The 27,413-nt window shown below is 46.0% G+C and overlaps 2 protein-coding genes across 2 annotated transcripts in view; one reads left to right on the top strand and one right to left on the bottom strand.

The window, feature by feature from the left end:
• TSPO (translocator protein) overlaps positions 1 to 27,413 on the top strand; it is a 108,329-nt gene that overhangs the window by 80,326 nt on the left and 590 nt on the right. The window contains exons 2-3 of the mRNA XM_056845808.1: positions 21,494 to 21,689; positions 25,131 to 25,269. Of these exons, the coding sequence (XP_056701786.1) occupies positions 21,502 to 21,689; positions 25,131 to 25,269 (327 nt within the window). The 5' untranslated portion in view covers positions 21,494 to 21,501. The remainder of the gene's footprint in view (positions 1 to 21,493; positions 21,690 to 25,130; positions 25,270 to 27,413) is intronic.
• Positions 9,008 to 13,681, bottom strand: MCAT (malonyl-CoA-acyl carrier protein transacylase). The gene is made up of 4 exons (XM_056846453.1): positions 13,271 to 13,681; positions 11,775 to 11,862; positions 10,262 to 10,479; positions 9,008 to 9,430 (listed from the first exon to the last, which is right to left on the bottom strand). The coding sequence occupies exons 1-4, from the start codon at positions 13,679 to 13,681 to the stop codon at positions 9,008 to 9,010; spliced, it is 1,140 nt and encodes a 379-aa protein (XP_056702431.1).

Here is a 27,413-nt window from a genome sequence, read left to right as displayed (position 1 = left end):
TCCAATGCTACAGGCCAATTTAGAATATTTCCTGGGACCTTCTGCAATTACATGTTTGGATTTTGCACCATTTGAGATATTAGAGGTATTTTTTGCTTCTTTACATCGGACCACATTTAGGCATATTCGCCTTTTGTTGCTTATTGCCTATGTACAAGATATTTGCTGTATATGTGGAACCTGTTGACAATAAAGTTGTAATGACTTATAGCTGAAAACAATGATGCAGCGGAGCTCAAATAACTTATAGTTCTCAAAATAATAAATCAATGTATTTAAACATGTCAAAATAATAAAAATCTAAAATAACAAAGAGAAGATCCCAAGTCTCCTGTGTTTTAGCACAATACATCTGCTCCTGTGTGCCCAGGAGGCATCAGAGATTCTATTCAACATACCTCCCTCCTCCACCCCCATATGTTATAGCTGAGCTAGCCACTCAAGCTAAATCAGGCTATTATATGTCTGATGAATATCTCATCAAAATGATTTTATTTCTGTTACAGAAAGAATTATTTGTTTTGGATTCACACAGCAGAAATAGAACTGTCTGTACCTACTATATACAACAAACTGTAAATGTTTGGGAATAAGACCATGACCACAGAAATCCGATATGGAACCAAATAATACTATACCAGGGTAAAGTCCCACCAGCAGTGCAACATATACTTGTTATATTCGCTGACTAACAAAGAAGCCACCATAGATATTAGCTTATGCATCCTAAAATTCAGCTGCAACCTTAAATGTTGTTTTGCTAGCCAGTGCTGGGGGTTTTCTGGGGGCGGGGCAGGAAATAATTGGAAAACTTTCCAATGCTCTAAGTTGTGTGATCCAGAAAATGTCCGGTAGAATGTTATGCTCCACATTTATTGCTAATCAATGTTTAAAATGAAAAAGTCAAGACAACCGGGGTGGGTGAAAGATGTAAGACAGATATAACAAAGGTGGTATGTGGAGGAGTGATACTACCCTAAACTCTTAGGCAGGATAAAAATGTGACACATGGTGGCTAAGAGTGCGTGCCAGAAAGCTCTTGGTTCTAGCGTCATATTGGCCATAAACTCAACAAGGTACCCTTAAAATAACCTCATCTGAAAAACTTAAGAGAACACTGGTCTGCTTTACAAGATTAAGGATTACTGAAACAGTTTCATCTAAATTATATGGACACTTGAAATATATTCTATGAATATGTACAGTAAGACCGCTATAAATTTGGACCACATCTCAATTTCCCACAGAGCCAACCCTAGAAGCCTCTGTTAGAATAATGGGTCACAGGCTCTCACATGGCTTAACTTTGGATCAAGCACATCCTAAACACTGAGGATCTCATAAGTCTAAATCAGACTGACGTTACTGCATCCTACTTTGTAAACAAGAACTATCAGATAAGACATTATCTGCATTTGCTCTGAACAGTGCAGTCCATTATAACTGTGATGAAGGGCACTAGTTTAGACAGCTTCTTTTTTAAAAAATCAGACAAATTCATGGAGAGTCACGATTTCAGCACTTATTTGCTATTTGGCTTCCTGAGAATCATTGTAATTTTGATTCCAGCAAACAAGTTCTGGCTTTAACAAGAATGGGGGTGGGCAGAGCTTGCATTTCCAATAGCAAGGTAGAAAATTCTGCATTACTTGTATTATCACTTGTACCTGTTGCTACCTAAGCTGATAATTCTGCCCCCTTCTCTGACCTTTTGTTGTTCGAGCCTTTGCCTGAAAATTCTCAAATTCCCAGTATTAAGCACCTTTCTTACACAGTTTTGTATAGTTCTGTGTTTGGAGTCTGGATTCCATGGAACAGAATTTTATCCAGTCCTAACCTAATGTTTTGAGGATATGCACACAAGAGAGAGAGCCTTCCTCCCCACATGGCAATCCTGCTATGTTAACTATTGGAGAGGAGAAACAGGGACTTCTGAATTGTTATTACTAACACTTTGGACTGGTCTAAGTTGTTTACTAATTCTAGTATGAGGTTTTCCTTTTCAGTACAAGCATGGTGTGTTGTTGTTGTTTGACTCTTATGTCAGGCTTACCTTTTAATTTTTATTTCCTGGTTGGCTGATAGTGAAAACAAGGAAATACATTTGTGTGGCAGCAAACATGTTCAAATCCACTGGTCAATTTCTGTGTTGTTGCGAGCCACCTTATTCTCTAGGGGCCAGATGTAGAGGCACAAGGAAGTGAAATAAAATATGGATTACTTGCAAAAAGTCCTAGATTCAACTTGGCATTGCTGACACAGGAGAAAGACCCCTGCCCAAGAACTTGGAGAACTGCTACCTTCCCGAGTTCCGGCCTAGATAGGTCAATTTCCTGGCTCAAAATAAGGCAACTGTCCTTTTGTATCTAAGTATGTGTTGCATTTAGGAGGGAAGGCGGCATGGTATAGCCCAGTCTTGTCAGATCTTTGAAGCTAAGCAGGGTCATTACTTGGAAGGGAGACCACCAAAGAAGATTCTGCAGAGGAAGGCAATTGCAAACCTCCTCTGATTGCCCCTTGCTGGAGTCGCCATATCCTGGTCATGATGTAGCACAGTATAGCATAAAAGAGCCAGTATAGTATAGAGGTTACAGTGTTGGACTAGGATCAGAGACTCAGGTTCAAATCCCCACTTTGGGACAAACAAACTACACTTTCAAGTGTTTATTTAGTTCAATCCCTGTTCTCTGCAGCCACACAGCAGCTCAAGATTGGACAGTTGGTTAGACAAAGCATTTAGAACTACACTTCAGAGACAGGTGTGAAAAGATGACCCAACACATACTGGTCCATGAAGAAGAAAATCCAAGAGATTCCCCAAATGGCAGCAAAAATATGATGCTAAGGTAACAATTTACTTTGTTTTAGTGGTTTTCCGCAAGATGTGATCTGAAGCGGTGTGCCTGATTTTGCCTAAGGTGAGGCTGCTTTGCTGTGTTTTATGCCCATTTTCAAAACGATGCCCCCTCCCTTTTCCCAAATGTACAAAAGTTGCAAACTGAATGTTCTTATTATTGGTTTATGGGTTCCAAATCCTCTTTTATCATAAAAGAGAAAGATTGACTTCTGAAAAATCAGGTACTTCAGTTCTGTTTTAATAGAAGCAACAACAAAAATAGCCTGCTATCTGAAACACCGCAAGGGGTGTTTCAGATCCCAAAGCAAAAAGCAAAAGCATGGTAAGACAGCATGCAGATGACGATCAGGAAAATGAAGTTCAACAGGTAGAAGGTTTTGCCTTGGATTTGCCGCTCTCTAAATGCACATTCCCCCCAGCCAAATTATCAAAACTCAACAATAATCCCCCAGGCAGAGTTTTGACAATTCAGATGGGGGAAAATGTGCATCCAGAGAGCGGCAAAACCTCCCAGGCGTTTTTGCCCAGAGTTTGCAATGTCGCCGAGCAAATATACTCTGGCCTCACCATAGCAAGTGTGTTTCTTCCTGTTTTCCCTCCAACAAACACAGGTGCGATCCCGGAAACAGGACTCAGACCAGCTTTCTACCTCTGGAGCAGATCTCCAGTTCTGGCCGCCCCCGGGGACAAACAGCCCCCGGACTGGAGGAGGCGGAAGTCGGACTCCCCCCATTAGCAGAAAACAGTTTTTTCGCGTTGGGACGCTTTGCAATAATTGCCCGGCTGCCCGATGACGGAAACCGGAGTTCACCGTATGCACGGGAGGTTTGGCCTCGGATTTGCCACTCTCTAGATCAGGGGTTCTCAACAAGGGGAATTTTAGGCTGGGGGGGGGGATTGGGACCACTATTCAGCAAAGGGCATATTATTTAGAACGCACCTTTTGAGACAAGACTATTTTGGGAAGGGGGAATTATGTACTGAACAATGGTGAAAGGGGGGAATGGAGCAAAAAAAAAAAAAAAGGTTGAGAACCACTGCTCTAGATGCACATTTTCCCCCAGCCCCATTCTCAGAACTCAACCATCAGCCCCCAGGCAGAGTTTTCAGAATTCGGATGGGGGAAAGGTGCGTCCAGAGAGCGGCAAACCCAAGGCGAAGCCTCCCGGGCGTTTTTTGCCCGGCACCGATGAGTTTTGAACGGGCCCGTCATGGGATTAATTCCGAAACAACCCCATCCCGGCAGCTCACTGGGCTGGCCAGCGCGCCCACCGCAGCGCTCCCGCAGCAGACGCCCGCCCAGCCCAGCGCCATTCCCTGCCCGGCTCACCTGCTGTTCCTCCGCGCTCCTCCTGCCTGCCTGGGAGGGAGGGAGGGAACTCCCGGCGGGTCTCCCCGCCCAGCACGGCCCCCAGGCACTGGCTCCTCCCACCGCGCCGCCCCTCCTCCTCCTCCTGGACGCCCAGAGCCGGCCGGGTGCCTCTTGGGCGTGGCCGCAGCTGCCTCCGCCTGCGGGGAGAGGGCCGCGCGGAAGCCTCGTGCCGCCTCTTGGGCGCCCCGCCCACCCAGCTGCAGTACTGCAGTCCACGCTCTGCTCACGACCTGAGTTCGATCCCGGCGGAAGTTGGTTTCAGGTAGCCAGCTCAAGGTTGACTCAGCCTTCCATCCTTCCGAGGTCGGTCAAATGAGGACCCACCTTGCTGGGGGTAAAGGGAAGACGACTGGGGAAGGCGCTGGCAAACCACCCCGCAAACAAAGTCTGCCTTGGAAACGTCGGGATGTGACGTCACCCCATGGGTCAGGAATGACCCGGTGCTTGCACAGGGGACCTTTACCTTTAGAAAATACTATGTACTCATGTGCACACACATGGAAGCTTTGGGGAAGTTGGCATCCGGGAGCCATGAACCAACGAATCGTGCTCTCTGTGCCTGGTACCCCCTTTCACCATTAGAGAGCTCTGAATTACCTTCGTCTTTAGGTATGTGGTTTCTAGTTACTAAGATCGCAAGACCTAGAACCTGCTTAGAGACAGCCAATATCTATGGCTATGCTAATTAGAGTGAAGTAGACAATGTGCATTGGTGCTTTTGTGTATCAATCTGCTTGTCAGCAGCCATGGGCCTGCCCCATGCGAATGCATAAATGATACTAAGCTTCCTTTGTTTCTCCGCTGAGTAACTCTGTATCTTAATTGTGGGTTATTTCACCCCAGGTCTGTGTTTAGCTAAATAAAGAACTGTTGCTTTTAACCTCCGCCTAGTTGTCTTCATTGGACTCTATAAGACAACATGGCACTTCACTTCCAAGCCAGAAGAAGGAAGAAAAAGAAAGAAGAGTTGGTTTTTATATGCCAACTTTCTCTACCTCTTAAGGGAGGCTCAAACCGGCTTACAATCGCCTTACCATCCCCTCCCCAACACAGACCCCCTGTGAGGTGGGTGGGGCTGAGAGAGCTCTAAGAGAGCTGTGACTTGCTCTGGCTTCGTGGGTAGGAGTGGGGGAAAAAATCCAGTTTACCAGATTAGCTTCTATCGCTCATGTGGAGAAGGGAATCAAACCCAGTTCTCCAGATCAGAGTCCACCACTCCAAACCACCGCTCTTAACCACTACACCACACTGGCTCCTCTCAAGCTTCTCATGAAGCCCCTCAAGCTGTTAAGTTTACTTGTTATTAACTAGATTTTACCTTCTCTTTCTGTCCTTGTAGGGCCACCAAGGTGGCTAACAAAGCATAAAGGTAATGGTAAAGGTCCCCTGGGCAAACACCGGGTCAGCAAGCTGGGTACTCATTTGACCGACCTCGGAAGGATGGAAGGCTGAGTCAACCTTGAGCCGGCTACCTGAAACCGACTTCTGTCAGGATCGAACTCAGGTCATGAGCAGAGCTTGGACTGCAGTACTGCAGCTTACCACTCTGTGCCACGGGGCTTTACACATTAATATATCATCTTGCCAGGTCCCTCTTCGCCACCGGCAGGAGGTTTTTGGAGCGAAGCCTGAGGAGGGCGAGGTTTGGGGAGGGACTTCGATGCCATACAGCCCAATGGCTAAAGCGGCCATTTTCGTCAGGAGAACTGATCTGTAACAGCTGGAGATCATTGTAATAGCAGACCGCCAACTAGTACCTGGAGGTTGGCAACCCTATCTTAAAAGCCATTAAAAGCAAGAACGCCAAGAGAAACAAAAAAAATTCTTCCTCTGCTAGCAGAAGGTGGCAAGGGAAGGGGACAGGTGAATCCCCCTGGGAAGAGAGTTTCAGAGGCCAAGGGATTGAGCAGCAGTCCCCCAGAGCGGGTTTCTGAAACCTACCTCCACGTAGGACCAGAAGGACCGCAGAATAATGCCTTTCAATCCCAGGCTAGAACGGTGGTCCAGGATACCATAATCCAGGGTCTCCAAACTTTTTGAGCCTGTGGACACCTTGGGAATTCTGACACAGGGTGGTGGAAGTGACCACAAAATGGCCACCATGGGAAGCAGAGCCAACCAGAGAAACTACCCCCTCCTTCAAGGAGGCATTCACTACTTCTCAGACCCAGTCAACCAGCCCGTGCCAGCAGATTTAATTAGCCAGGAAGGGAAAGTGCTGCACAGGCAGGTGATGGGCCTCCTCAGACTGAATAAACAAAACGTATCCCAAGTTCAGCCAGTCCTGTTTGTCTTTGTAGCAACTTAGCAAGTTCTTAAGAGGCACACAGCTGGTTTTGTTTGTTTTTGTAACGATAAGAGGGGAGGGAACCTTCAGTGGAGTCTGTGAAGAAACTAGAGAGAGAGCTGGGAGGAGAGAGAAAGATTAACAGAACTGGTAACATCCATCTAGCAATCAGAAGGCCTTGGTGTAGGGCTGCCAACTCTAGGTTGGGAAATCCCTGGAGATTTGGGGGTGGAACCTGGAGAGAGCAGATTTTGGACCGGATATGATGCCATATACTCCACTCTCCAAACCTGTCATGTTCTCCAGGGAAACATCTCTCTTTAGTCTGGAGATCAGTTGCATACTAGGAGATCTCCAGGCCCCACCTGGGGTTTGGCAACCCTATCACAGTGTTCAGCCTGAAGAATGTATTTCCTATAGCCTGCAACAAAAACTCTAATGTAAGTAGTGGATCAAAAGTAATATGGTTAGCCTTCACAGATGGGGTAGTAATAATCGCAATATTACAGTGTCCTGGTGGGCTGTGCCTTGGACAAAGAAATGGTCTCCATTTAATCTGTCTACCTATTTTTGTTTGTCTCTGTGACCGGACAGGTGGCTGTCCTGCCGGAGGGGGGAAAAACCACTCAGCTGATTTCCCCCCTGAGTCTATGGGAGTGTTGTTCCAGCATCCACCCATTTCAGAGGGGGGATGGAATATTGGAGGGAATCACAGCAGGAGTTAGTTCAGATCTGCTTCAAGGAGAGTGCAGTGACAGTTCGGGTCCGCCTCAGCAAGACAGAAGTTAGCTCTACCTCTGGGAGAGGACAGAATACCTGGCGGTTAGGCCTGTCTCTGGTGATAAACAGACCTTGTACCATTTAGTCTGACTCTTTGATAGCAACACTAACACAGAGAACTGCTACCACAAATTCTAGTTTGTCCTCGGGCCGCAATAAAAGCCATAGCAACACTTCTCAGAGAGGTGCAAAGACTCCTACCATCTGCTTTGGCTAGAAGCCCTGCTCCTAAATGCTAAGAATGTAGGGATAGGCTGCTGTTGCTCAGTGGAGAAATGATTATGCTCAGATATACACCAGACCTTATTACAGCATAGCCAGAGATGGGAGAAATGATGCTAAATGAAGTTATTGGTGGGGGATATACCTTCTCTCAGAACTCTCTCAGCCCACCCAGAGGCAGACAATAGCAAACTACCTCTGAACATCTCTTGCCTTGAAAATCCTACGAGGGTCACTAAGAGTCAGCTGTAACTTGACAGCAAAATCATTCACACATACCTCCCCTCCTGCTTTAACCATACTATTTAGCACCACTTCCCAAACAAGCAGCACCTGCAGAATTCCTTCGCTTAAACCAATTGTTCCATATAAATCTGTGAACTTCGTTGGCTTCTGTGGATAAATGCCCTCTAACCTAGAATTCATCCAAATAATTTAACCTGGGGAAATAATTTCCCAGTGATGTGAGAGACCATTTTGAATCAGGGCTGCAGCAAAGGGGAAGAAACTGAAGTGTCACATTTAGTTTGACTATTACAGTAACACTGAAGGAAATATCAGGAGGTACACATGCATAATGAAAGTACAGTTAAATATTAGTATCACTTTTAAAATATTTAGTTCTTTGATAAACATTTTCATATTGGTTCTTGTTCTATATTTGTTTATGTCTATCACATGCCTACTAGCACCATTATTTATCATGCTACCAGGGCATAATTATAGTACCAATGGATGCTTTACCTTTAAAAATCAACTTTAAAAGTCAGCAGTGGGAAACTAAACAGCAAACAGTCAAATAACTGCAACAACATTTTGACAGAGGTAATACATTACTTCTTTTAGGTCTGAAATCTTGTTTCAGTAGACTGATCTGTTCTGAAAGAGGCTCTGACTTGGAAACCCAAGGAAAATCCATTATTTTCTATTCTTTTTGTAGTGTCTTTGTAAAACCTGGTCCACTGGAGTATTTGCCAGTAGTAAGGTAATAACTGGTATCTAATCTCCTGCTATTGGCAATTAAACACCCAAAATCTATTACCTGAATCAATGGATCATATAAAGCGCTCAAACAAAACAACAATTTGTTTTTAATCTCACAGACTCTCAAATGTCAAAATGAGATATTGAACAAAAGTCATCACAAGTCTTTGGTTTATTTAAAATGATAGACAAGGACAGCTAACTTAACATGTACAACATTTCTAGATCCTTGTTACTGGAACCATTAGATTAGAAGGCTTCCTGCAGGCAAGTCTTTCAGCTTGAAGGACCAGGACCCAAAATGTCATTTGAGGGTCTTTTTCTTGATCATGCAGCTTAACCACACGACCTCTGTGGGCAGCTCTGCCTGGAGATGGGAGGCCTTCACATCAGTTCTCTGTTCACAGACTATGACAGGGCCCACTGAAATCCCCCTACAGCCATGACTCCCCATTTAACACGGCAGTGGAGCAGAATACACCATAACTTTTTTTTGCAGACACCTCTATGTTTCTTCTTTTTCCTCATCTTCGAAAGCATCAACGGTTTTATAGAATTTCCAAGCCTTCAAATTGCAGTTTTTGAGCATCGTTCCAAGCTGTCTTCCAGGCCCCACTTCGTAAGTGTAAGGAAACCCTACTCCTTTCTTCCTCTCATACATGACGTGCATTGTCTGTTCCCATTTCACTGGAGAAATAAGCTGCTTCGCTAACAAATGTTTGATCTGTTTTGGCTGTGAGTATCTCTGGCCATTCACATTTGAATAGACACGGATGAGAGGCTTTTGAATGCTGATTAATTCAAGGGCTTCAGATAAAGGTTCTACTGCTGGCTCCATAAGTCGAGTATGAAAAGCTCCACTGACTGGCAACATTTTCACACGTGCAAATGAGTACTTTTTGGCATTTTGTTGTAAAAACTCCAAAGCCTGTAAGATGGAGGGGGAGGAAGTATTACTTCACCTAATCTAAACTTGTTATTAATATATCATTAACAAGACACTGGAAATTCAAGCTGTCTGTATGTTTGAGCACCAAAAGAGACACGGAAAACATACAAATCAATAACAGTGGTGATTAATTGAGCTAATAGTACATTTGTCAGGGCCAAAGCAGCTGACTTATTTTCAGTTTTATTCAGAAAACTGAATCTAAGTTCAAGGATAAAAGCAAGAATGAAGAGCAAGCAAGTGGACCGCACTCGGTCCACTTGGTTTTCAAGATCCTTTATGTTCGCACGTCATTAAATGTTGTCAACAGGACAGCAGCAAAATAGCATGAGGCTGCTAGTGAATACAGTTCAGAAAATGACAACACAGATGCATAGAGCTGGCTAGGCGTAGCTGCTGAAAGTGCATAACACGAACTAGTTTCTGAGCTCAATTCAAGGTGCTGATTCTTCATCTTAGAAGCATTGAACAGGCCAGACCCATGTTACAAAGGGAGTTTTTAAAGTGTTATGCATTTTTAAACATTTTATGAAGGTTTATATGATGGCACATCTGTTCGTCACTCTGGGAGCTGACTGTATGCAATTAAGATAAAAATACATGAGAACAAACAAACAAGCTTTTAACCTAAAAACAGACCTGTAAATATATCAGACTGCACTATCAGGTTATTATACTTCAGATCATATAAAACAAACAACAGAAATGAACCACTGTTTCATTTTGGTCTCTATACTGGTCATTGTCACTAATGCCAATGAAAACTCCATGATTTATAAAATAATGAGAAACATTACTCCAAAATAATACCTGCAAGTGGCCTGCAATGACTCTGCCTTCAGGAAACAGGTAGTTTGAAACTTCACAAACAGGATCTTCTATGCCCACTGATTTACAATGCTCGCAAGCTTCTATGCAAGCAGCAACATAATCTGAATTATGCCGGCCAATCAAAGACAGCATTCCACTTAGAACAGCTTCTGATGCCTCTTGCATGGCTTCAGCACGTACCTTTACCGCATATAAAGCTAAAAACAAAAAAAAGAAAATCTAAGCTTAAAAAACCTCAAAGAAAAACTTGCTCATGTCATGTATTGCAAAGAAAAACTCCTGCAACTCCAAATCATCATACCTGTTAGTATATAGGGGGAAAGATCAGAAACTGTAGCACCGTATTGTATGATGACAAACTTTCTACTGCCAGGGAACCCTTAACCATGGCTACACATTGTAGGGAAAGATTTACAGCCTGACCTCCAAGGACAAAAGTCCTTTGGAGGCCAAAAAGGGGGTGCTATGTCCAGGTGGGCTCAGAAACCAGCAGTGGGGCCTGGACGCTGGGGTCTCCCAGAACTGCCATGGCAGCACCGCCCAGGGACACCAGCTGGGCCTTCCTCCAGCATCCCACCGGCACAAACCCCCACATTCCCGGGGTGTGTCAGGGGGTGGAGCTGCCAGTAGGCAACTTCCTGTCCCCTTTCAGCCCGGCACATCGGCGAGAGCAGCATTGCTGCGCCTGCTTTTTGCAGGTGCAGCCTCACTGTTCTCAATGGGGAAAAATGTCCCATTTAAAAAATAAAAAGCTGCCAAAAGGCTTTTTAAAGCCTTTTGGCGGCCGGGAAATGGTTTTGGAGGTGCCGTGGCAGCGCCATGGCCATGCCATCCTGGCAAAAGCTCAGGAATGGGCTGTTAGTGGCAGAGATGCTACCTTTCAGGGAAGTTTGTCCCCCATTTCTTTCAGCAAGCATCCGATGAATCCCAAAGTTCATCACCAGTGATGCAGAGTGAACGTGACCAGAGGCTGACGATCTGGGCTCCTGCCACAGGGACTTTAAAAAAGCATAAACACTTTTTCCATGTTCTGGTTGTTACAGGCACTGGCTCAGTTCAGATATCAGTGAAACCATTGCAAGGAAGGATAACAACGGCCCGGCATCTGAACTGACAAACCAGGTTTTGTGATCAGCTTACAAACCAAATGTATTAATTACAGTTTGGCATGTCAATAAATTGAACCAAGGTCTGTCTGGGAGCAGCATTTGCTTATCTTTTAAGACATTTTCTTATACGATGAGCTAATTCTGAATCAATTTTCAGAACGCAGCTAATGAAAGTACAAATAAGCAACTTACAGCTTTATTTTGTGATTAAGGAAGAACAACTTTATCCTCATTGTACTAACAACTGAATCCTAAAACATCCCATGCTAGCAAACAAGCATACTGACAGACCAGAGCATAACAATGTGATACTCACACTGACACTGCAGTGTTACATAAGGGCAAGCATTTAACATGCTAGTGCATGGATGCTTTCTTAATACCTTCTGCATACTCCATGGCTCCTGCAAAAACAAGAGCTGCATATTCTCCAATGCTGAATCCAGCAGCTGCAACGCAGTTCTCAACTACCTGAAGAAATCAGATAAAGACATTTCAGAATGCAAGAAATATCTCCATAAAATTTAAAGCTGACCTTTCTAGAGACAGATGGTCAATTGGAAAGCTTCAAACTTTGTACTCACTGAATTAGAGACTCTCCTGCCCAGTTTCAAGAGTTAAGGAGTAAACAATCTCGCACTGAGAAAATTCTCTTTTGTGAGCATTCAGTCCTGTTCCCAGGCTGGGTGTGTAATTTCTAACATTTGAAGAGTCAGGGCTTGATGCTTTCTCAGAAGCCACAAGATTTTGTTTGGAAGCTAACTTTTCTAAATCCAGATTTGGGAGAGTAAGAGCTCTCATTACTCAGTTGCATAGGTTGCCAATTGGCTTGAATAAAAATATCCTGCCCCTTTAATAGAGGCAGGATGTGTTGCTCTGTGTTGAAGTGTGGAGTTGAAACTTGTCATGACATGAAGGAAAATAACATCCAAATAATAATAATAAGTGTTGTTTTTTATAGGCCAACTTTCTCTTAAAGGAAGAATTGGCTTACAATCACCTTACCTTCCCCTCCCAACAGACACCCAGTGAGGGAGGTGGGGCTGAGAGAGCTCTAAGAGAGCTGTGACTAGCCCAAGGTCACCCAGCTGGTTTCCTGTGGAGGAGTGGGGAAACAAATCCAGTTCACCAGATTAGCCTCTGCCGCTCATGTGGAGGAGCGGGGAATCAAACCCAGTTCTCCAGATCAGAGTCCACCAATCTTAACCACTACACTACGCTGGTGTAGGTAGAGCGTTTTTCTCTAGCACTAGCAAAAGAAAATTTACTGCACGCCTGTTCTAAAAAAAACAACAAAAAAACATTTTTACATGGTAGGTGGAAGCTCAAAGTTCCAGAGCACCTTAAAGTAAACCTTGCTTAGAACACATAGTTCTAAGCAAGAGGAAGACCCAACAAGAGATGGACGGACTCCATAAAGGAAGCCACAGCCTTCAATTTGCAAGACCTGAGCAAGGCTGTCAAAGACAGGACATTCTGGAGGACTTTCATTCATAGGGTCGCCATGAGTCGGAAGCGACTTGACGGCACTTAACACACAGAGAGAGAACACACAGTCTGGGAAATGGGACAGTAAGAAAGCAGGGGACTTTGGGAAAGGGCACGGCCGACACAAATGCTCCTTGCCACCCACCCACTTTCTTCCTGCGGCCTGTCCTGTCCTCTATACTATTCACATGGAGGTGAAGCGGTTTCCCAGGCCCAGAGGGACCACAAAGCCCGATCTTTGCCGGCATCCAGCCCGGAGCCCAAGTAGAGACACTTTCTGTTGGGGGAAGGAGCAGCTCCTCCGCCTGTGGGACTAGCGCACAGCCCGCGGGTGCCTCTTTCCCCGGGGGCCCACGCTCCTGCCTCCCCGCCCAGGCCAGCCCAGCCTCACCGCCGGCTGCTGCTGGTGCAGCTTCTCCACGGCGGCCAGCGAGCAGACGAAGACGGCGGGCTGGCTGCGCACCGTGCGGTCGAGCTCGGCGCGCGGCCCGTTCAGGCACAAGCCCAGCAGGTCGTAGCCCAGCACGCGCTCGGCGACGCGGAACAGCTCGCGCGCGGCCGGGTAGCGCAGCAGCCCCCGCCCCATGCCCTCGCGCTGGCTGCCTTGCCCGGGGAACAGCAGCACGCAGCTTTCCTCGGGGGCCCGCCGCGCGCGCCCCGCCGCTTCGTCCTCCGCCTCTTCCTCCGCCACCGTCGCATTTCGCAGCAGCTCCTCGGGCGGGATCTCGCCCAGCCCCGGGGGCACGCCGCCTCGGCTCAGCCACCGCCGCGCCACCGCGGCCCTCGCCACCAGGCGGGCCATGGCGCGGCGCACGAGGCCTGGCAGCGGTTGCTAAACGACGGAACCGGAAGGCCTGGCGGAGGGAAGGTCCGTGGGCCAAAGGCTTCCCCCGCGAGAAAAAACAGTTCCCGTGTCTCCAAGCGCTGGGTGGGGAGGCGGGGTCTCGTTTCGGTCACGCGCTCCTACGCCTGCGGGCGGTGTGTGGCGTGAAGGGCCCCAAGGCGTCCTTTTCTCACTCTTTGTCTGAACGCCACAAAATATTTACTTGCAAGCGGGGTTATCAGGTCCCCTCTGGCCAGCAGCGGGGAATTGGGGGTGGGGGGGAATCTGACCTGGATGGCTAGGGTTGCCAACCTCCTGGTACTAGCTGGAGATCTGCTATTACAACTGATCTCCAGCCGATAGCGATCACCTTGACATAGTGGCCGCGTTGGCAATTGGACTCTATGGCATTGAAGCCCCTCCCCAAACCCCGCCCTCCTCAGGCCCCGCCCCCAAAAACGTCCCGCCGGTGGCAAAGAGGGACCTGGCAACCCTACTGATCTCCCTACCCCCCCCCCACCTCTTGATTTACTTGTGGGTGAGATATCAACTACTCTTGATTTTCCAGCGGCTGGTTTGTTGACTAAGTGCCATCAATGTGCTTAATTTATTATTGGGGGGTTTAATAATTTTAACTGGGCGCTCTATTGCGGTTTTATTGTAATTAATTGTTGTTACCCGACCTGAGCCCGGCCTTGGGTGGGGACTGACTGCAGGCTAGAAATCAAATCAAATAAATAAATAAGCAGAGTCGACTTATAAACTTTCCCCAACTGTCAGTAATATTACCCAGCTGACACAGCATAACAGACAAGAGGCCTAAATATCATGGCATGAAACATCTATTTTTCTTCTCTCTACTTTAAAGCCAACCTGACGAACAGTTCTCGAAAACATAAAATGCTTGCACACTGTTTAGTGTTTGGTTTTAATAAACAATTGTACATGACTTTTGTTTTTGGATTTTACATGGTTAGGTAACGGGGAAATTTTCTAATGTGCCCTTGTCATAGACCAACTGATGTTACTTGATGACGTATAGATTCATAGACATTCAGCGGGAGGTTAATTTCAATGGTCTGCCCCAGGAGGCTGATGCCTGTTTAAATTTACCACCAAAGGTGCGTTTTTCAAATGTTGAGGGAAATTTGAGGATTCAGATAGAAACCACTTTATGCACACATTGCTTACTTCTCTGTGTAGCCTTTTTGTTTTGTTTTGACATGGGCTCAGTTCTTCCTTGTTTAGGAAAAGGAATGGAAAATGGCATCATGCCTGGCAGTGCATGAAGCTACGAAAACGTTGGGAATATGTAGCTGCACACATTACAGTATTAACACAAGGGAGTTTCTCACACCATCCTAAAAATCAACGTAACAATTTTCCAAATATGATTTTCTGCACATGTTGAGCATCAGTGATTGTGCAATGTTCCCATGTACTCATGTGGCTGAATGGTGACCCTTGCTCTTACCTAGGTAACCTAGTGCTGGCCCAAAAACAAAACAAGCCAGACCAATTTTAAAAACTTGGTAACCTTCACAATTGGGAATAAATTTCTTAAATGCAGGCAGTCTTCATTTAAATACATCTGGATTCCAAACAACCTCCCTCTCCAGCATTTTATCATTAATAGTACACAGTTCAGCCAATGACTTCATAAAAGCTGCCTGCCTTGTTTTGACACAGACCAGAGGAAGATGACCCCTCAAACAGTAGGCTGAGTTTAAATCCAGAGCAAAGAGCGCAGCCTCTGATTCCCACATTAGCCTAGCAAAAGACACGCCTCCCATTTGCTCTCAACAGGGCGTGAAAAGAGACCAAGCTTTGTTCCACCCTTCAAGGGAAAGTTTCAGAACAGCCAAACTTGCTGAGAGACTGCTCTCGGCTGCTGCGCATGGGTGGGGAGGTGTCTAATCCACACCCACCTTGTAGGTCACAGGTTCATTTTCCTTTCTTTCCTCTTGAAAGAACTTCAAGCAGCAGCAGGTAAGTCCCTCTGATTTCTTCACAATCATTCAGATGTCAGATTTTTTTTTAAAGTCACCATCTTTTCTTTGTTTTCTTCCTGTTCAGTTAATGTAGAGCCAGCATGGTGTAGTGATTAAGAGCGGCAGAGTCTAATCTGGAGAACGGTTTGATTTCCCTCTCTTTCACATGAGTGGTGGGCTCTAACCTGGCAAACCGAGTTTTCCCTACTCCTCCACATGCAGCCTGTTGGGTGACGTTGGGCTAGTCACAGTTCTCTCCGAACTCTCTCAGCCCCACCTACCTGGGGAAGGCAATTGTAAGCCACTTTGAGACTCCTTAAAGGTAGAGAAAAGCAGGGTATAAAAACCAACTCTTCTTATTGTATTTCCATGTTGATTTAATTGAAAACCTACTAATAACTACAAGTAGCCTGTATGCCGTCATGCAAGAGATCCTTGCAGCTAGCCAGCATGTTGCAGCTAGCACCCCCTTCCTGATGCATGCTAACAGAGAATGCAGGGGTCAGCAGCTGGAGACCCCTGGCCTCAGTCCAAGCCTAAGAGTTGTCAATTTAGAGACAGAGGTGGAAACAGACCTTTCTGGTAAAAAAGGGGGACCTGAATAAACAGGTCCCACCCTTGTGGACTTACCGGGCAGGAGACAGGGGAAGGGGAGTTGGTCCCTCTGGGTGGGGCTGCCGCTGTCTCGTGAGGCCAGGCTTGCCTCATGGCTTCTCCCCCTCCCTTCCCAATGTGGGGGGGGTGTCCTGACGTCACCCCTCCCTGCGCCTATTTAAGCCGGCGCAGCCCAGCTGCCGTCCTCTTTGCGATGGGACAGCGAGGTCACCCGCCCACCCTCCCTGTGTTTGGTTATGTTGTTCGCTTCTTCATCACAGTTTGTTCTGGCGGTTTTTTCCATGGGGTCTGATCCAAGAAGGGAAGATGTGCTTTTCCTTCCCGTTTATGGGGACCCCCATAAGGGGTCTTGGGATGGAGTACAGCAACGATGCCCAGCTAAGGGGCCTGCAGTGGGTACTCCAATCCCAGGTGGCACTGGCTCCACACAGAGATGCCCGTCCTGGTGGGGCCTCATAAGTGCTACTCCGGTGTTGTGCCCACTGGTGGTTGGGCTGTTTATCGATGCTTTCGATACGTGTATCAAGTTACAGGGTGGTGACTTGATATCTTGGATCCGCCCCCATGTTTTTCCGCCAATGCTCCATTCTGTTGTGATCAATAAAAACTGTGGCCATTTACACCCAAAGAGCATGTGTATGTGTGTTTACTTAAAGTATTTCTCCTTCCCTTGGAGCCGATGGCCCATGGGTCCACAATCTACTTCAAAGGGTGGGGATTTGCTGTACTGAGATACTTCTTTCTCAAAGTGGGAAAAGGAGGGGCTGTGGCTCAGTGGTAAAATATCTGTTTGGCATGCCTAAGGTCCCAGGTTCAATCCCCTTCAGTTGAAAGGATCCTGCAAAAGGTGATGGAAAAGAATTCCACCTGAGACTCTGCGTGGCTACTGCCAGTAGCTGGGTAGACAATACTGACTTTGATGGACCAACGGTCTGATTCAGAGCCAGGCAGCTTCATGTGTTCAACTAGATACAGACTAGGAAGACGTTGGATTCTCAACCATTATGTCACCTTGAATGAGTCCTTTGGCAACATGATATTCTGGCATATAATATCCTCCTCTATCCTACAGTTCTACAAAGATTATAAAATAATTTAGCAAATCCTTTGGCAGACTTCAGCAGTTGGAGAGACTGTACGTATTACTTTTTCTGTCTCTTAGAGCAACAGGATAACAATAGTTCAAGCTCAAAACTAGCGTCAGTAAATCAAGTACATAGGTTGAAAAGGGCTATACATTATCAAAGGAGGTTACTTTTAGCCAAGATAAGGTTTGGTAATCTTGGAGGGAAAAAATGTAAGTGCTATAAGTTATCATTGGACTATATCACATCAGCTTTTCCACCGGCAAAAGAGGGAAGGATTGTGGGACCTGTGTGGACAAATGCCACATGGGATGCTGGCTACAGTGAGGAGCAGAACTGGAAGAGATGAATGATAAAATTGGTAGGCTCTGATTACCAGGGCTGAATTAAGTAGGATACACAAGTTACATGTGGAGTCTTTTTGCCATTAGGTGATGTTCATCCCTGTGTGGACAGTGAACCCTGGTTTGGACTCCTTCAAAATTCTTGCAGAAGGAATGAGGGGGCATGAGGTTCTTTAATGTGTCCTCTGATTGTTATTTCTGAATAAACAGAAGTAATCTGACTTGTCGAAACAGGTGAAGATTTTGACATCCTGAGTTTCTTTGAGGAACAGGAATGGTGGGTTTGTGGAAACTCCCACATGAGGTTGAAGCACTTTAGCAAGAAGTTTAGCAGGTATCTTTATCAAAGGATTTGCATTGGAAACTTGTGAGATTTAAGGCCACTTAAAGGTATACATTGTTGGGGAGGTGTTCCCTGGCTATCTGCAGGAAAAAGACCCTTCATCCCCCTTTTTTCTTAAAAATTAGTGAGATGCTATGAAGTACACCTCCCCCTCTTAAAGTACTGTTGACAGAGAATGGGAAAATATTCAACATTTTTGAGAATCCATTCTTCTTCCAGCAGTGCTGTCCGTCAGGCTAGCTAGAAAGAAAGCCAGTAAATGCGAGTGCTGGATGCCAGGTGGCAGGGAAGCAGAGTTCCCCCCCACCCCAGGACTCTTCCCTGGAAGCCTCCGCACCACTAAGGCATCAAGAGAACTTAATGCTATCCTGTGCCTTTCACAGGTAGATGAGCCAGAGAGGTTACTTCTCACCATTTATCTTCATACCAGGAAACTCCTTACCCTGCTCAATTTCTCTATCTTGAAGTGCTCTTAAAGACCCAGGATCAGAACCAATAAGGGGAGAAAAAAGGTGACAAGGCTATTCCTAGGGGTGGGGCTCTAGCACAAACACTTTTTCTGAGATGTGCATTTTAGAAATTGAGGGGTTGAAGAAGAGTTGGTTTTTATATGCCAACTTTCTCTACCACTTAAGGAAGAATCAAACTAGCTTACAATCACCTTCCCTTCCCCTCCCCACTACAGACACCATGTGAGGTGGGGCTGAGAGAGTGTGACTAGCCCAAGATCACCCAGCTGGCTTTGTGTGTAGGAGTGGGGAAACAAATCTAGTTCAACAGATTAGCGTCCGCCGCTCATGTGGAGGAGTGGGGAATCAAACCTGGTTCTCCAGTTCAGAGTCCACCACTCCAACCCACCGTTCTTAGCCACTACACCCCGCTGGCTGGGTTGGTTATAGTTTGTATCTTTTTATTCCACTTAACTTCCCAATGGAGACTCAACACACGTTATGAAAAACACACTTTTAAACCAACTTACCTAACACAGTATCCAAAACAAGCAGACAAGACATCCTGAACTGGTGTCCACCAGATGAATCCATCAGGCTGAGGCTGTGGGCTATGATGCACAAGGCCAGGAAGCCTGAGTCTTGCACCGTCAGTCATGGCAACATTTTAAATAACCCCCAGCAGGTATGTACACCTGTTTTCTGTTCTTCCTCCCTGGCAGCCTTTCTATCAATAGCTGAAAGCAAGCTTCCTTTCATACCTCATTTAATATTCTTTCATTTCCTAAAATGCTGTGTTTGGGACTGATTCTCAAAGGCTTGTTCACTGGATAACTGCTACAGCCACTGATCACGTGTGCATGTGGAAAAGCTACCACAGGACAACCATCACCTTGAAACCCACAGTGCCATTCCCCACATTCAGCTATACATCACTGAGGAGTCACTGAGTGAGGAGAAATGTACATGAATGCATGAAGTGGATCCTCTGTTTTGATCTTAAAAATCCAGGGTACAAACTACACTGGAATAATATGATTCTGCCAGATTGTCTCCTCAGAGGGTGACACAGGTGCTGCAGTTAAAACAATATGGTGAGGCAGGAGTATTACACACAATCCAGTGCAATGTGATGTTTGCTTGGGGGAGGGTGTTGTATTTGGTTCGCACTAAAGCTTGTCCCTAGCAGTCCCTTGGAAGCTCAACTGGGCATAGCTTATGCAGGACACAAGAAGGGCCCTGTTGGGTTGGACCAAAGGCTGATTTAGACCAGCATCTTATTTTCTATAGTGACCAATGGGAACCCCTGAAAAGTGGAAGGCTGGCATATGGAGGTACCATTTTTGTGAGAGGAACTATTGGAACAGACTACACAGCTTATAACTGCAAGTCTAATGTAGGCAGCAGCAGCCAGTAGCCCCAGGCCAGAGGTGGATACAATTTGCTCCCTTCCCTCGAGATGCCAACAGAGTTAAGAGGGCGTGTATAGAGAAGCTGGCAGGCTCTGTTGGAAGTAGGGGGATAAAGTCCATCACACACACCCCACTTCAATTGGCCTATCACTGCAACAAGTTGCTGAGCAAGCTTTGAGGCTTGGATCCACTGAAGGATTTTCCTTTCCCACCGCAGACCCCCAACTCACCCCATGCTATTTTTTTTGAGGGGGCCTGTGCCCCGGGAGTAACATTTGGAGGGGGACATATGGGGCTGCAGCAGGAAGTTTGTTATGGCAGTGATACTCAGTGGCTTGGGAGCCACCTGTGGCTGTTCTGTGCATTGTTCCCCAATATGGCACCTGTCCCTAGTCCCAGGGAAGTGGACAACGCCATAACCCAGCAGGGCTTGAGGTTGGCAGGTGGTTTGCACTGTGAAACAGCTGCTGCCAGAGGGATTGGAGAATGGGCAAATTGCGACCCTCTCTGAACTATGGGCCTTGTGTCAGGGATGGAAGTAAAGGGCCTTTCCTCTCCAATGTCCCCTCCCCACAACTTCTGCATGCTCATCCCAACACCCAGGTAACTGGCAGGAGGAGAGCAGGCCAGCTACAGAGAACAGAGGGTAAAACCAGCATGGCAGCCACCCAGGAAAAGAGCAAGTTGGCCACAATGGAGTGGTAACAGTTTTCCTCCCATTTCTTCATGGCCAGCGGACCCTCCTCCAGGCACCTTGGCAACCTCACTGTGCCTCATACTGAGTAAAGAGCAGGAAGGCTGAGGAGGGACCCCTATCCCTCAGTGCCGATACTCAAGGGCTGGCTAAGGTTTAACAGTGGTTGGGAGAGACAACCCTACATGCATAGAGATACTTTTGTAATTAAAACATTCATAGTTAATATTAAATATATAATACTTATATCAGGGTCCTCAACCTTTTTGAGCCTGCGGGCACATCTGGAATTCTGACATGGCTTGGTGGGTGCAGGAACAAAATGGCTGCCACAGGAGGCAGAGCCAGCCACAAAATGATTGCCACAGCTTAACTTCAGTAACACTGTGCAGATCCTTGTACTGAGGTGGCAGCCGCTGCCCATGCAACATTTTAAAAAATCTGCACAGCCAATCAAATCTCCAATAGTCAAATCAGAATCCTTGCCGGGTGAAAGCCCTACCTGGCCCTGTCCACTTGCTAAAGACTTGGCGGGTACCCCAAAAAATGTTGGCAGCCGCCATGGTGCCCAGAGGCACCACAGTAGGGACCCCTGACTTCTGATTGTTGGGGGAGGCACAAGGGTATACAGCAGTTGTGGTTCTTTTGGTCCAGCAATTGTGAATGTGGCTCTCTAGGAGTCACAAGGTGAGTACCATTGTCCTACATGGATGGAAATCCTTTCTGTCTGAGGAATTTACTGGTAGATCCAAGTCCATGTAATAAACTATGATGTTTATTACTGAAAATACATTGCTGTAATTCATGAAACTGCACTTTGCAAAGCCAGCTCTCACCTGTTTTATGTGTCTATTTCAGCATCAGCAATGGAAAAGGCACAGTCATGGGCCCCACTGGTTGGTTTCATGCTCGTGCCCCATGCAGGATCCATATGGGGAGCTAGGATTATCAAGAAGGAACTGCCTACCTGGTTTGAATCCCTTGAGAAGCCATCCTGGCATCCACCTAACTGGATTTTTGCACCTGTCTGGGGAACTTTATATTCATCAATGGGGTATGTTATTGGCCTTCATCTTTTGGTTGCTTACAGAGCTGCTTTTCATTTTTAAAAAACCCTGATATTCTGCACTAGTAAGCTGAATTTGCCCACTGAAAAGCCTTTCCCATTTTAGACCCTACCTGCAGTTCTTTTCATATGCACCACCACTGTGGTTAGAACTTGCTTTAAGCGGCAGCTGAGATTCTCAGAATGCTGCATCTTCAGCCAGTGCCCATGTCCATTTCTGCATGGAAGGTTTTGCCTTGGATTTGCAGCTCTCAAAATGCACATTTTCCAAATCTGAATTTTCAAAACTCTGCATGGGGGCTTATTGTTGAGTTTTGAGAATTTGGATGGGGAAAATGTGCATCTGGAGAGCGGCAAATCCTAGGCAAAACCTCCCATGCATAATGGCCCATGTCTTTTTTGCACCTGTATGGCTTTTCAGAATACACACAGCTCCCTTGTCGGGGTTGGAAGCAGGAGGCTCATGAGGCCAAGAGAGTGAACTAGTGTGTAAACAGCCGCCCACTTCAGAGCTGTTGCTGCAAGCTAGACCACAGGTGAGAACTTGCTTAGAGGAGCTTGCAAAGGCACAGAGGGAACTCCGCCCTAGCACAGGCCAACCCCATTAAATGCAGAGATTTGGAACCCAGCCTTTGACTTGCTTCTTCTTTCACAGGAGGAAAGGCAGCAGCAGGCATCTGAGTAGAAAAGGAATGTTTGTGGTTTGCTTATGCAGGATGTTCCTACCATTATCAAGATGTGTTTAGGTATCACTATTACTAGGGATATGCACGTGAAAAAAAAATGGAATTTTTCAGATTTGGATTTCAAGAATAGTTTCCATACTGGTGTTCTGGCTTATTCTGGTCTCTAATACCATTTCAGAATTTGTTTTTTATTTTTATTTGTTTAGTTCTGAAAGTTTTGAGATCCATTATTTTCTTTGGGGGAATGTTTTCTGGGGATGGGGTGGAGTGGCTGTTTTTCAAGCAAATGACACCAAAATTGCAAGGATCCTACTCCTGCCTGTTTGCCAAGCCCCCCCCCCCCCAATTCAAGTGGAATGGATCAGGGGGTCCAAGTCTACTTGTTCCCATTGTTTCCTGGAGGGGGGGGAATCCATGCTTTCTCTAAGGCAAAGAAGACAATAGCCAAACAGACAATAGCCAAAAACACAAGAGAAAACACTGGCCCAAACAGACTCAACAAGTCCAATTGAACCAATGTCAAATCAGAGAATCCCAGAAGAACCGTCTGACACAACCAATGTCAAACTAGAGAATGCACACCAAACTAACTTAAGCGCTGTTGCAAGCCCAACCAAACCTATACAATTGAAGAAAAACAGCCTAGGAAGCTTAAAATGCCAGCCCTGAATATCCAAGAGCCAGCGTGGTGTAGAGGTTAGGAGTGATGGACTCTAATCTAGAGAACTGGGTTGTTTTTCCCACTTCTACGGTACACATGAAGCCTGTTGGGTGAGCTTGGGCTAGTCACAGTTCTCTCCAAACTCTCTCAGCCCCACCTACCTCACAAGATGTCTGTTGAGGGGAAGGGAAGCAATTGTAAGCCACTTTGTGGCTCCTTAAAGGTAGAGAAAAGTGGGGCATAAAAACCAACTCTTTTTCTTCTTCCTGGGTATCTCCAGAATTTTTTGGGACCCAATTATGGGTATTCCAAAAAATCCGGATATCGCCTCAGATACATGAATATCTCTGAAAAATATATGTGAAAGAAAATGGAAGAGCATTTTGTGGAGCAGGATGATTGCAAATGTGCCAAATGTTAGTTGGACCCTTTAGAAAACCAGCAGTCCTGTATGGGCTGCCTCTCTAGAGACCTGCTTCTGACAGCTCAGAGTAAAAACAGTATAACAATAAGATCATTTTTTAAAAATCACTATCAAAGAACACACCAGCACAAACACAACCCGGGTCTCCCAGATCCTAGTCTGATACTCTTAACCACTACAACTACACTGGCTCGTTATCAGTCTTTAGCTGCATTCTGGCCCCTCTGCATTTGTTCTACATTTGCAAGGCCAAGCAATTCCCCGTTTGGTTGAGACAAGCTGTGAACAAACGGCCTCACACTCCTCTCCTGTTCCTTCTGGTTGGCCCTTGTGATGGGTAGGAGGCTGTCCTGCCCCTGCAGGGCAAAACAGCCATTCACATGAGCCTCTGGGAGTGCTGGGCATCCCAGCATCCAGTCACCTTTGAGAAGGGAGATGGAACATGGGAGTAAACAGAGGAGACTGGGAGTACGGATCTGCCTCAGGGAGAGAGCAGTGACAGCTCGGGTCTGGCTCAGAAAAAGGAGCAGACAGGTTGAAGGGTAGCTCTGCCTGGTAGTGCGGTTTAGAGAATAGAGTACCCAGTTGTTGGGCCTCTATCTGGCAATGAGCAAACCTTGTACCATTTAGTCTGACCCTTGGGAAAAGGCAGGCTGGTGGAATCCTGTGTGTGTGAGAGGATCCAACCTAGTGGCTAGTCAACAAAAGTCTGCTTATGCCTGAAGGCATTTTAGAAAATTCTAACTACTCTCTGAAGCCATAACTTGTTTAAATGTATGTGCCTCAGCCAGGTTTTTCCTTTGTCTACCAGACTTGTGCTGCTGATTTGTTCCTTTAAACCAGGGGTGGGGAACCTTTTTTCCGCCAAGGGCCATTTGAATATTTTTATCATCATTCGGGGGCCATACAAAATTATCAACTTAAAAATTAGCTGACCAAGCCCAAAGCAGGCAGCTGCCCCTGATGACATCCCCCCGCATGTGGGCCCGAGTGGGAAAGGGTTAATACAGTTTATTGGGCGGTCCTAGCAGCTTCATAGCTAACAACTCTTCTGCAAGGGGGGGGAAAGGCTCCTTTTCTCAGCAAAACAAACGACCACCTTGAATAGAGGCTGTTCCTGTTCACGGGAGGGGACGGATCGCCAGTCTTAAATCCTTCTGAGCTAGAGATTTGCCAGGACCCATGTAGGGCCAGACCAAATGATTTCGAGGGCCTTAAACAGCCCCCGGGCCTGACGTTCCCCACCCCTGCTTTAAACCAACCTGTAAATAAATAAATCTTCTTGTTTATATACTAATCCTGCCTCAGTGATCGCAATAATCTCGTGACCACAAAACGTACCCCATGGCGGCGAACCCAAAGCCTATAGACTTGCTACCTTTAGAACACCTGGTAACTGATGGAAAGGTTTCTAGTTTAAAACAAACCTAGATCTTCAAAATTATAGGGGGCTGTGAGCATCCCCTCTGTCTGCTCACAGGGTTTGGTTTGAAGTCTTCTTTGTCACATTGCCAGGCGTCTTCCAAACACCTTTTTTTTGTCCTTATGGGATACAGTCAAAATAAAGGCAGTCTTTAAAAGTACCATATGGTTTTCGTATTCAGAATTTAGTGTTTTCATACATGTTGCTCATTTTGTGTGATGTTCTTTTCTTTCAGATATGGCTCTTACCTGGTATGGAAGGAGCTGGGAGGCTTCAATAGCAAGTCCATGGTTCCACTTGGTCTGTATGCTGGACAGCTAGCATTAAATTGGTCATGGCCTCCTATATTCTTTGGCAATCACAAAATAGGATGGGTAAGTTTGTGGCAGTATTTCTTGTGTCCGTCTCTGGTCTTGGAGGTTAGAGCAATGGTTTCAAAAACTGAGGGAATCTTTTTGACAACAGATCACATTTCCATCATTTTTGCCCTGCCCTTCCTCCAAGCTCAGGGGTGCTTCTCCCCTCCTGATTTGATTCCCACTACATTATGAGGAAAGTTGGAACAAAGAGTCAAAAAGTGTACACCCGAAGTCGCCCATGGCTGAATGGGGACTTGAACCCAGGTTTCCCCAGCCCTAGTCTGACCCTCTAACCATTGTTATACCATGTTAGAGCAAGATAACTTCATAATCCAAGCCACTGCATAGAAAATACCACAAAAGCCAGACAAAGTACAAAAGGAAGTCCCCCGTGAAAGATGAAAGACTTAAGCTGCAATTCTAGCAGCTACAGCCCAGCTTTCCATTATGCCAAATGCTCCCACAAGAGGTGTTGGGAGCAGAAGTGCAAAGGTCACTGTGGAGAACACGGTGACAACTGAAGCGCCTCTAGAAATGTAATAGTTAAAATGGCCCCTGATGCAGGGGAAGGGGATGCTTGCCTTTCTCTCTGTGTTTTCCCAGACAGACTGGAAGTTTCCCTTGACCCAATCAGAGAACAAGGGAGCTGTAAGAGTAGGAAGTGGGTGAAGATGACACTCTCAATGGTTGCCTTTTTCCAACAGAGTCTTGACAGAGGTCTTGAGCAACAGGCATGAAGGGAAAGGGCTATACTCTGCAGATGGTCAGAGGCAGGCAATGTCTTCCCAAATCTTCTTATCCTCAAGCTAGAGCACCACCCTAAGGTGTGTAACATTAAAATAAACCCATGCAAGAGCTGAATTTACAAAAGAGCACATGTGGTATAACTACGAAGAGGAATCTAACAGCACTTAAATAAAAATTCCTCTTTTGTTAAGAGAAAAAGAGAATAAAAAATCCTCTTTTGTTAAGAGAAAAAGAGAATAAGAGGAATCAATGGCTGAATCAAAAGTGCATTTTGGGAAAAGAAATAGCATCCCTCATAACAACACATAGAAAGGCTTCTAAAAAGGAAGAACTCCAAATCATGACAACCATTTCATGCCTCCCAACATCTGCAGAGATCTAGAACTTTAAACAATTCCATACCTAGATGGCAATCATCCAAATCTCTGCACACAGCAATTATCACTAGGAAACCTGACTTCCCACATGCACAGGTGGGCATCTACTGTTCTTTGCTGACCACTGCTGGCAACAGTGGCATGGGCCAGGAAGAAGTGGCAGTTTTGCCAGGAGTCACAGGGATTGGTTGAGGCAGTCACCACAATTGAGAAGGGGAAACATCTCCGCAGCAGGAAGGCAATTTGCTAACTGTACAGGAAACCCGTACAGGAACGGAGTGTGCTATTGACTCATACTCAGAGTATCCATTTGCCTTTTCCAGGGAATACCTAGAGGTATGGTGTTCCCCAGGAGGGGTGTTTGGTTTGCAACATCAGGTGAAATGTTTCCCCACCTGAGCACTACAGACCTGCTCTGGAAGGCTGTAATCGTTGTACAAGCTGCCATTTTGTGACTGGCTCCACCCACCAAGCCACCATTTTATTTCTGGTAGCCCCAAAGACTCTTGGAAGAAAAAAATCAAGTGGCCCCCAGAAACATAGTGTCTGCCCTCCCCCGTCACAAAGGATCCAGAATGCTTTTAGCCTCTACTATGGAAGATGAGAATTTTCTTACCATGAATCTCTGAGAATTTTCTTAGCATAAATCCCTGTTCTTAGAAAAGGGAGAACAACTTTTGAGGTGCCAGTTTCATTTCAGGTGGTTTGGTTCTGTTCTTCTTAAGAGTAAACTATTGGGTGAGAAGGTGGGTTGGGGTTCTTGGTGTCAGTTCTTTCTCCTTTTCCTTATTTTGCAGTGTTTAATTTTTTAAAAAGTTGTCTGGTTTTGTAGTCTGGGCAGGGTGTTTCAGCTCTTTTCCATGTGGTCTGGGAAGGAGGAGCCATTATTTGCAAGTTGACCTTGCCTCTTTCTTCAGTAGGTAGTACAATCCCAAAGGCTCCAGAATATCCTCCAGGAAATAGGAATTCACTGGAAGAAAATTTACTGAGTTTTTCTTCTCCCCTCATAGATGAATACTTAGTCTGAATAAAGCA

This window comes from Euleptes europaea, chromosome 3, assembly GCF_029931775.1.
Source record: "Euleptes europaea isolate rEulEur1 chromosome 3, rEulEur1.hap1, whole genome shotgun sequence".
NCBI lineage: Eukaryota > Metazoa > Chordata > Lepidosauria > Squamata > Sphaerodactylidae > Euleptes > Euleptes europaea.
The sequence above is the reverse complement of the archived record's forward strand: the minus strand, read 5'-3'. Positions and strand labels throughout refer to the sequence as shown.

Bases quoted from the DNA above. Each gene is read 5' to 3' on its own strand.
- MCAT (XM_056846453.1), bottom strand. From the start codon at position 13,681: ATGGCCCGCCTGGTGGCGAGGGCCGCGGTGGCGCGGCGGTGGCTGAGC. The intron at 11,863-13,270 runs GTGAGGCTGGGC...TGATTTCTTCAG, and splicing joins TGCACCAGCAGCAGCCGGCG to GTAGTTGAGAACTGCGTTGC. The intron at 9,431-10,261 runs GTATTATTTTGG...TCCATCTTACAG, and splicing joins TCATTGCAGGCCACTTGCAG to GCTTTGGAGTTTTTACAACA.